The 11,112-nt window shown below is 49.4% G+C and overlaps 1 protein-coding gene across 1 annotated transcript in view; it reads left to right on the forward strand.

Moving 5' to 3' along the window:
• The window catches only part of LOC140403431 (glutamate receptor ionotropic, delta-1-like), a 1,359,932-nt gene extending 1,358,717 nt beyond the window's left edge, over positions 1-1,215 (forward strand). Inside the window, 3 exon segments of the mRNA XM_072491342.1 lie at positions 574-773; positions 775-931; positions 934-1,215. Of these exon segments, the coding sequence (XP_072347443.1) occupies positions 574-773; positions 775-931; positions 934-1,005 (429 nt within the window). The 3' untranslated portion in view covers positions 1,006-1,215.
• Positions 1,216-11,112: the final 9,897 nt, after the last annotated feature.

The raw sequence follows: 11,112 nt of genomic DNA on the forward strand, positions 1-11,112 counted from the left end.
CCTCCCTCGCTCACCCCTCACTCCCCTCCCTCACGCCCCTCCCTCACTCCCCCCTCGCTCCCCCCTCACTCCCCTCCCTCACTCCCCTCCCTCACTCCCCTCCCTCACTCCCCTCCCTCACTCCTCTCTCTCACTCCCCCCTCCCCACCCTCTCTCCCCCCCTCCCCACCCTCTCTCTCCCCCGTCCCCACCCTCTCTCTCCCCCCTCCCCACCCTCTCTCTCCCCCCTCCCCACCCTCTCTCCCCCCTCCCACCCTCTCTCCCCCCTCCCCACCCTCTCTCCCCCCTCCCCACCCTCTCTCTCTCCCCCACCCTCTCTCCCCCTCCCCACCCTCTCTCTCCCCCTCCCCACCCTCTCTCTCCCGCCCTCTCCCCACCCTCTCTCCCCCCCCTCCTCACCCTCTCTCCCCCCCTCCCCACCTTCTCTCCCCCCCTACCCACCCTCTCTCCCCCCCTCCCCACCCTCTCTCTCCCCCTCCCCCACCCTCTCTCTCCCACCCTCTCGTTCCCCACTCTCTCTCCCCCCCTCCCCACCCTCTCCCTCCCCAGTCTAATGCGGTGTTTCTTGTTCAGGATAAGGAGGTGAATCTGGAGCAGGTACATCGGCGGATGAACAGCCTGATGGATGACGACATGGTGCATAAGCAGATCTCAGCCGCTTCCATTGAGATCTCAGCCCTGGATCTAGGCAGCATGCAGAGCAGCCAGGGCCTGGAGCCTGCGCGAGATTACCACAACACCCAGATCTCAGTCAGCACCTTTTTACCTGAACAGGACTCATGGACCAAGCCGGAAGCTGCCCTCTTTGGGCAGCACCAATCTCTCGCTGCCTCTCAGCAGTTCAGCCACTCTGCCATCGATACAGTGCAAACACCGCTCGCCAAATGGAGGACTCTTCCGTCAAAGCCCACTCAAAACTCCCATCTCCATGGTCATTCCAGCCTGCGTCCGGCCCCCGGGGGGCTCCCAGAAGCCATGGAGCCCTCCCACGGGACCTCCATATAATTTCAAAACGCCGCATGGCAACATTTTTAATATAAAAAATTTACAAAAAAATCTAGCATTTTCATGTAAATACTTGTAAATAATTCAAGAATGAAGTGGGGTAAAGTGTATTTTGAATATTCTCAATTTTTGAAGTCAGTAGATGATTGTATGAATGGCTTTGTAAATTCTGTTCTATACAAATAAAGAGCAAATTACTTGTGATCGTTATTGGATGTCTGTGGGAGCACGTTTATTGATCTGAGAATTAAATTATTTTCTGGTTTCGAACGTTTTTCACAGTTGTCCCTGGGACTGCAATCAATTTTAATTCTATCCCTAAAGCAATTAAACTGATTCCATTTCTTTCAATGTTCCGTGTGCACAGTTTGGAATACCGTCAGCCTGTGTCGACACACACACACTGCCCTCCCGCTCCTCCCCCACTTTGCTACATCAGCTGGAACCATTGAATTAAGCAACTCACCTTTGGGCAAGATGAATTCTTTGCACTCCCAGGATCCACGGTGGACAGAAATAGTCCTCAAGGTCAACCACCGTCTTGTTGGGGAGTGGGCAGCTTTGGGGGCAGGAAACGGGTCCAGTGGTTTGTCAGAGGACCTCTACTAACCTCCAACATGTCTGGATGAAGCTCGCTCACTGGTTAAGGTGGCAGTGGGGCCCAGCACACGCCTCTGTCCCGGAGCCATTGTCGATGGGTGGCGATATCTACTTGGTATCTTGTCCAGCAGCCGTGCAAGGCCTCATTTTACCCACCACCCTTGCCCGACTATCAAGCAGGCTGATTCTGGGAAACCCAACAGGGACCAACTTCCCTGCGATGTAGATATGCCAATCGTATTCTGCAGGCAGAGGCTTTTATCCTAACGGTGTTTCTGAGCTGATTGAGAGATGTCCACAATCTTATCCAAGCTCTTTGTGAAGCAGAAAATCATAGTCAGAGAATGGTAGAGTTTTACAGCACAGAAAGAGGCCCCTTGGCCCATCGAGCCTGTGCTGGCCCATCGAGCACCTTTTTTGTTTTATTCATTTGTGGGACGTGGGTGTCTCAGGCTGGGTCAGCATTTGTTGCCCTTGAGGGTCAGTTAGGAGTCACCCACACTCTGGAGTCACATATAGGCCAGACCGGGTAAGGACGGCAGATTTCCTTTGTGAACCAAATGGGTTTTTATGACAAACGACAATGGTTTCATGGTCATCATTAGACTTTTAATTCCAGAATTCATATTTCACCATCTGCACTGGTGGGATTTGAACCTGGGTCCCCCAGAGCATCACTCAGGGTCTCTGGATTACTCGTGACAATAGGTCACTGGTGACAATACCACTATGCAACCACCTCCCCATGTTCGAATCCCCTTTTCTGGCATTACGTCCGTAGCCTTGTGTGCTCTGGCATTTCAAGTGCTCTCTAAATACTTCTTAAATGTTGTGAGGGTTCCCGCCTCCACCACTCTTTCAGGCAGCGAGTTCCAGACTCCCAGCACCCTCTGGATGAAAAAGATTTTCCTCAAATCCCCTCTCAGTCTCCTGCCCATTATCTTCAATCTATGCTCCTGGTTATTGACCTCTCTGTTAATGGGAAAAGCTCCTTCCTATCTCCCCTATCTGTGCCCCTCATGATTTTATCCACCTCGATCAGGTCCCCCCCCACAGCCCTCTCTGCTCCAAGGAGAACAACCCCAGCCTATCCAGCCTCCCTTCACAGCTGAAACGCTCCAGCCCAGGGAACATCCTGGTGAATCTCCTCTGCACCATCTCCAGTGCAATCACATCCTATAGTGTGGTGACCAGAGATGTACACAGTACTCCAGCTGTGACCTGACCAGTGTTTTATACAGCTCCATCATAACCTCCCTGCTCTTATAGTCAATGCCTCGGTTAATAAATGCAGGTATCCCATATTCCTTCTTAACCACCTTATCTACCTGTCCAGCTGCCTTCAGGGATCGATGGACATGCAGCACAAGATCCCCCATATCCTCTGTTCTACCGTTCATTGTATATTCCCTTGTCTTGTTAGTGCAGCCAATATCATCACCTCACACTCTTCAGGGTTCAATTCCATTTGCCATTTTTCTGTCCATCGACCAGCCCGTTTATATCACCCTGTAATCAAGGGCTTTCCTCCTCACTATTTCCCACAACACCATCTTTGTGTCACTGCGAACTTACTGATCATACCTCCTGCATTCACATCCAGATCATTAATGTACACCCCCAAACAGTAAGGGACCCAGCACCGATCCCTGCGGAACTCCGCTGGACACAAGCCTCTCGTCACTAAACAACCTTCAGACAACTCTCTCTGCCTCCCGCAACTACCCCAATTTTGGATCTAATTTTGCCAGATTGCCCTGGATCCCATGGGCTCTTACCTTCTTGATCAGTCTCCCATGGGACCTTGTCAAAAGCCTTACTGAAGTCTATGTAAACTACATCAACTTCACTTCCCTCATCTACACACCTAGTCACCTTCTCGAAAAATTCAATCAAATTTGTTGGACATGGTCGCCCCTTGATAAAGCCGTGCTGACAATCCTTGATTAATCCTGGCCTTTCCAAGTGGAGATTAATTCTGTCCCTCAGAGTTTTTTCCAATAATTTCCCCACCATTGACATTAGACTCACTGGACTGTAACTACCTGGTTCTCCCCTTCTTGAATAATGTCCTCCAGTCCTCTGGCACCTCACCTCTGGCCAGAGAGAGTTTGTAAATTAGCGTCAGAGCCCCTGAAACCTCCTCTCTTGCCTCACACAGCAGCCGAGGATACATCTCATCTGGGCCTGGGGGTTTATCCACTTTTAAACTTGCTAAAACTACTAACGTCTCCTCCCTCTCAATGCTAATCTGTTCAATTATATCACCATCACGCCTCCCTGCTTTGTAACCTACATCATCCTCTCCATAGTGAACACCGATGTGAAATACTCATTTAATACCTCACCCTCACCCACATCTTTCGGCTCCACACTTTAGCTTCTCAGAGGCCTTACTCTTTTTCTGGTTACCCTCTGATAAAACACCTTGGGATTCTCCTTTATTTCCCCCAGTGTTTGTTCATGTCCTCTCTTTGCTCTCCTGATTTATTTTCTAAGTACCCCACCCCCCCTGCACTTTCTATACTCCTCGAAGGCACCCGCTGTTTTCAGCCCTCGGTATCTACCATAAGCCTCACTTTTATTTCCTGATCCAATCCTGTACTTTTGTTGAAATCCAGGGTTTTCTGGATGTTTGGGTCCCACCCTTTATTGTTACAGGAACATGTGGCTCTCTCCAATTCACTCTCCGATGTGAAGTTTCCTCTTAAGTAACTGCTCCTAGTCCACATTGGCCAGACCCTGTTTTATTCTATTAAAATTGGCCCTCCCCCAATTCAAAATCTTTATTTCTGGTTCACCTTTGTCCCTCTCCATAACTACCTTAAAACCTACTGAGTTATGGTCACTATTACCGAAATGCTCCCCCATTGACATTTCTACCACCTGCCTGGCTTCATTCCCTAAACTGTCCAGCACCTGCCCCCGCCCCCCCCCCCCCCCCCTCTTGTAGGACTTTCTACATACTGGCATAAAATGTTCTCCTGGATAAACTTTAAGAATTCCACCCCCTCTAAGCTTTTTACACATTGAATCTCCTAATTAATATTGGGGAAATCCCCGACTATTATTCTCCTATTATTCACACATTTAGGTTAGGTGGGTGTTCTTGACCATTGCTGACGCGAGGACCGGAGGGCTTTTTCTGTGCTGTGGACTTGTATGGCTCTATAACTCTATATCTGCCCTTCGATCTGTCATTGCCTGTCTGTTTGGGGACCTATATTACACTCCCAGCAATGTGATTGCCACCTGTTTTTTTAAGTTCCACCCATATGACTTAATTTAAGGAACCTTTGAAGATATAATCCCTCCTGCTTTCCTGAAGATCCCACACACCAGAATATTGAGCTGCCAGTTCAGCTCCTCCATCAACCATGTTTCTGTGGTAGCAATAATATCATATTGCCATGTGTTAATCAACACCCTCAATACATCAGCCTGACCTGTCAGACCTCGTGCATTAACATAAATGCCATCCAGCCTTGTGCCTGCCACCAGAGGTCTATAATCTCTGGCTTTCAGCCTGACTTGTTTTTTCTTCTATATTTGGCTGTGCATCACCCCTTACTCTCCCTCCACTCCATATCCCATCCCCCTGCTGATCAGCACCAGCAACATTTCCCACAAGGATGTTAGTCCCATTCCGGTTTAGGTACAACCCACCCGGCTTGCATCTTCCCCAGAAACAGATCCAGTGATCCAGGAAACTCAAGCCCTCCCTCCTATACCATCTCCTCAGCCACACATTAATCTGTTCCATTCTCCTATTCCTATATCCACTGGCATGTGGCACTGGGAGTAATCCAGTGATTACAATCTTTGAGGTCCTGCTTTTCAATCTGCGACCGTGCTCCTTAAATTCCTGTTGCAGGACCTGATCCCTCTTTCGACCCACATCATTGGTACTAATGTAAACCACAACCTCTGACTGTTTTAGAACCTTAGTTAGGCCACACTTGGAGTATAGTGTTCAATTCTGGTCGCCACACTACCAGAAGGATGTGGAGGCTTTAGAGAGGGTGCAGAAGAGATTTACCAGAATGTTGCCTGGTGTGGAGGGCATTAGCTATGAGGAGCGGTTGAATAAACTCGGTTTGTTCTCACTGGAACGAAGGAGGTTGAGGGGAGACCTGATAGAGGTATACAAAATTATGAGGGGCATAGACAGAGTGGATAGTCAGAGGCTTTTCCCCAGGGTAGAGGGGTCAATTACTAGGGGGCATAGGTTTAAGGTGAGAGGGGCAAGGTTTAGAGTAGATGTACGAGGCAAGTTTTTTTACGCAGAGGGTAGTGGGTGCCTGGAACTCGCTACCGGAGGAGGTAGTGGAAGCAGGGACGATAGGGACATTTAAGGGGCATCTTGACAAATATATGAATAGGATGGGAATAGAGGGATATGGACCCAGGAAGTGTAGGAGATTGTAGTTTAGTCGGGCAGCGTGGTCGGCACGGGCTTGGAGGGCCGAAGGGCCTGTTCCTGTGCTGTACATTTCTTTGTTCTTTGTTCTTTGTTCACTCTCCCCTTTCAGAAAGGCTTGTAGCTGTCCAGTGACATCCTTGATTCTGGCACCAGGGAGGCAACATACCATTATTATTATTATTATTACTATCCTGGAGTCACGTCTGCAGTCTCACAAATGCCTATCTACACCTCTCACTATCGAGTCTCCAACCACAATTGCTTTTCCACTCTTACTCCTCCCCTTTTGCAGCTGCGCCATCCACGGGGCGTCTAGGATTTCCCACATACGACAGGTTGTGCAAAACACAGGCCTGCGCTCCCCTGTCATATTTTAATGTTAAATTTATTCCAAACAAAAAAATATTTGTTATTTTTAAAAAGCTAGAAGCTTTAAAGCGAATGTAGCTTTAAATTGAAGGAAAACCAAACGTACCCATAGCTGCCCAATTTGCTCTCTCTCGTAGCCTCTACTCCAGGAGGAGGGAAATCAGAGAAATCCAGCAAGACAAAGGTGGGATTTTAAAGCTCTCTCCCATTGTCAAATACACTGAGAGAAATCTGGAAGTCAATCTTCCAGGACGTGGTTCAAGGTAGTAAAGACCAATAAGAGTTGATAAAACAGAGAACATTCCCAATAAACATTGGAAATCCTCAACCCTTCAGAAAGATGCAGCTACAACATTCCTGTATTTTCCAGAATCATTAAATGAAGGTCACAGGAAACTGAAGTTGATGTGAAATTCAAATTACAAACTGCTCATTAAATTAATTGGCTAAATTAATGAAATCAGATAATAATGTGTATTCTAACTGACAGCAGTTAACAATGGTGTGGAGATGCCGGTGTTGGACTGGGGTGAGCACAGTAAGAAGTCTTACAACACCAGGTTAAAGTCCAACAGGTTTGTTTCAAATCACTAGCTTTCGGAGCACTGCTCCTTCCTCAGGTGAGTGAAGGTGAGGAAGGAGCTGCGCTCCGACAGCTAGTGATTCCAAATAAACCTCTTGGACTTTAACCTGGCGTTATGAGACATCTTACTGTAGCCACGTAAAATGGCTGTGTTCCGATTAATCTGGCCAAAACCCAGTTTAAAACGGCTAACCCGAAAGACTGCTGGGAAAAGCAGCCAAGAAGACACAAGCAGGCAGCTGCAGACAGGTTTGCATATTCGGCTCTGGGAAGTTAGCCCAGATCGATACTCAGGGCTATCAACAGCCCATCAACCCAGGTATCCGCAGTTTCATTCAGGACTGTTTACACCTAATCTACTCAGACATCCACAGTTAAATCGGCTATCCCCGGGAACAATTGCAACATATTAGCAATTGAATACCGGGCCAGACCTGTCGGCGCCTGCAGTGGCCGAAACAAAGACAGGTGAACGACCGCCCCCCGATCGGGGAATCGCCTCACCATTGGACACATCGACCCCAGAGACTGGGGACAGAATCCAATCACTTGGGACTCAGGGTCAAGGGCCGCCCCGGGAGGCGGGAAGCCCCTGGGCCCTATAAAAGTAAAGGTCCAAGTTCAGATCTCTCTCTCTCTCCTCTTCGCCTGCTCGAGACCTTCGCAAGACCAGCCACCGGCAGCAGTAAGTTTGAATCCAGCGATCGCTATCCGGTAGAGACACCGAGCCACCGACCTGTAGCAGCCTTTTGAATCCCGCAGGCCAGATTTGATTGGACAAGCCATTCGTTTCCCTGACCTGGTGGGCTCTTCCTAAGTTAAGTATTGGCCAGTAGTGATAGGTTTATTATATAGAAAGTAGTATTAAGGTATTAATATTGCTTGTTGTATATAATAAATGACCGTTGTTTTAATCCTTACTAAGCGGTGTGCTGTGTTATTAATCATAACCTGAACTTGAACCACGTGGCGGTATCATAAAGATACCTGGCGACTCATGAGCAAAGGTGACCGAAACAGAGCAAATAGAATAAAGCTAGAAAGAGCAACATTACTGAGCAATTAACAAAAAACACTATTCAAACTTCAACCTACCTGCCCCCCCCCCCCCAACACTAGCCCACACCCCGGTAACCCCCCCCCCCCAACACTAGCCCACCCCCGGTAACCCACCCCCCAAAACTAGCCCACAGCCCCTGGGAACCTCTCCCCGCCCCCCTGCACCCCAATACCTGCCCACACTCCTGGGAACCCCCCCACCCCCCAGCCGATAGCCCGTGGAACCCCCCCCCCCCCACTAGCCCACACCTCTTCCACCCTCAGCAGCTACGATGCACTATCCTCCATTGTCAGGTCCTGTCTGAGAAATGGGGATGAATAGTTAAAGATATATGAAATTCTGTCTACCCCCTCTCAACCATCCATGATTAAATATGGAACACGGTCTTCTATGTCCAGCCAGGATCACGGGACACTGACTGAGAATAATGTCTATCGCTGCTCAGTGTTTGTATGGATCACCCAGGTACATGACAAATATACCCACAGAATTCCTGCAGTGCAGAAGGAGGTCAATTGGCCGATCGAGTCTGCACTGACCTTCCTAAAGAGCCCCCCCTGGCCTAGGCCCACTCCCCTGCCTTGCTCCCGTAATCCAGCACAATGACCATTGCCAACCCAGCGAACCTGCTCAGGGTATACTGAAATGTTCACATTCAGTGAATGTTGGCTGTGTCCCCCACACTGCCTGTGTTCAAATGTATTCAAATATCGCTTTATAGATTGCTGGAGATTGGGGTCAGGCTTTTCAATTGTGTTCACTTTCTGGAAACAGTCAAACAGAGGGAAAGAATTAGTTGTCACAGACACATTCTCATGAATCAATTTCCACTGTCCCCGTGTCTCAGTGAGGGGCAGGCATTCCCAAAGGGACGTGTCATCAATAAGCTTTACTACATCTGATATATTTGAGATGCCGGTGCAGTTTGCACCGAATTACATTAGCTTCAGGCTCACTAAAGAACTTCTTTAAAAAGAACTGTGCAGCAGGCACATTAAGGAACAAGCTTCAGTCTAGACTTTCCACTAAAGTCAAATTATTCAGCCCCTGAGACTGAAGCGATGGGAACTGGATCTGGAATGTGAGGGGGTGACACCGTGCAGCAGTTAACCTGGATGAGGAGATGAGGCCCTGCTGGGAATTGACTTCACTTTATTGAGTGTTTTAAAAAATCTTCACGCAATCAGAAATCCGGGGGAGCGAAACCTCGCACAATGTGACCAGGATATACCAGCGTTACATTTACTGCTTTGCATTCACGATTCCAATTGGTTGAAATTGTTGGTAGTCAAAGAAATTACTCCAAAGATCAGCAGTGGAACTCTGTCACGTGGTTTATTTCAAGTCTGACTGTGCAAAATCTAATTTAACGTTGAAATAAAATACTCTTTCCTCTTTGTTTTGATCATTGGAAGCTTGCCCTAGCCGACTCTATTCAAAAAGCCGATGGCAAATTTAACAGAGAACTTGCACTCCCCTGGCACCTTCCCCAGCTGCAGAAACACAACAGCCAGTTCACACAGAGCAAACCCAGCAATCACCAGCAGGCAAAAGGACCAATTCCCCTTCGTTAGTAACGCCAGTTAACAGAATAGCCGGGGCATGTTGCTCTTCAAGGTGAGCCACGGGATCTTTCACTTCCAGCTCAGGCGACAGGTGGAGCCTCTTATGGGAAAAATGGGAAAAGTGACAGTCCAGCATCCCAATCAGCACTACACTAAAATGGCAACATCGATTCGATGATCAAGTCTGGCAGGGCAGCATGGTGCACAGTGGTTAGCACTGCTGCCTCACAGCTCCAGGGCCCTGGGTTCGATTCCCAGCTTGGGTCACTTTCAGTGCGGAGTCTGCACGTTCTCCCCGTGTGTGCGTGGGTTTCCTCCGGGTGCTCCGGTTTCCTCCCACAGCCCAAAGCTGTGCAGGTTAGGTGGGGTTACAGGGATGGGATGAGGGATTAGGCATGGGTGCAGTGTTCGTTCAGAGGGTCTGTGTAGACTCGATGGGCCGAACGGCCTCCTTGTGCGCTGTCGGGATTCTCTGAGGTGTGAACTCTCAAGGTGGGACGGCTGTCAGAGCCAACGCTGACTATGTAATTGTGTAAGGCCGAGTGTTAACAATACTGTCGCAGAGTTCGCCAATCAGCACCCTGGAATGAGAGGATGGAATGTTGTCATTTTGGATGCTGACCTGAGAGTAGAGGTGACAGTGAGAGCCCGTCCATAGCAGCACCATTTCCGATCTCAGTCACTGAGCTCTGTCAACTGGAGGGAAGTTTCGGGACCAATTGTTTTGTCAGTTTGGTATTTCTCCAGAACAATTTCAGAAATGACCAATTCTGGACCTAACGCTGGGTGGGATCATCAGGAATGCGGTCAAGTGAGAGGGGGCGGCATGGAAGAGGATGGAGATGGCATCCTGTAAAGGAACGAGCCTGGGGGCGTTGGTGACGGAACCGCTGCCGCTCTCGCCGACAAAGTATACCACGAGCCCGGTGGTGGCGGCAACGCTAAGGACCTGGGGCCAGTGGAGACGGCACCGGGGTGCAATGGGAGCATCGGTGTGGTCCCCGATCAGGGGTAACCACCGGTTTGTCCCGGGGAAGATGGACGGGGGGGTTCCAGAGCTGGCATCGGGCGGGGATTGGAAGAATGGGGGACCTGTTCATCGACGGGACGTTTGCGAGCCTAGGGGCACTGGAGGAGAAGTTCGAGTTACCCCCGGGAAATGCCTTTAGATATATGCAGGTGGGGGGTTTTGTGAGGCGACAGGTGAGGGAATTCCCGTTGCTCCCGGCACAAGAAGTTCAAGATAGGGTGATCTTGGGTGTATGGGTCGGGGAGGGCAAGGTGTTGGAAATACACCAGGAGTTGAAAGAAGAGGGGGAAGCGCTGGTAGAAGAGTTGAAGGGTAAATGGGAGGAGGAGCTGGGGGAGGAGATCGAGGAAGGTCTGTGGGCTGATGCCCTGGGTAGGGTTCATTCCTCCTCCTCATGTGCCAGGCTCAGCCTGATACAATTTAAGGTGGTCCACAGAGCGCACTTGACGGGGGCGAGGTTGAGTAGTTCTTTGGGGT

The sequence above is a fragment of the Scyliorhinus torazame genome, chromosome 28 (genome assembly GCF_047496885.1).
Source record: "Scyliorhinus torazame isolate Kashiwa2021f chromosome 28, sScyTor2.1, whole genome shotgun sequence".
Taxonomy (NCBI): domain Eukaryota; kingdom Metazoa; phylum Chordata; class Chondrichthyes; order Carcharhiniformes; family Scyliorhinidae; genus Scyliorhinus; species Scyliorhinus torazame.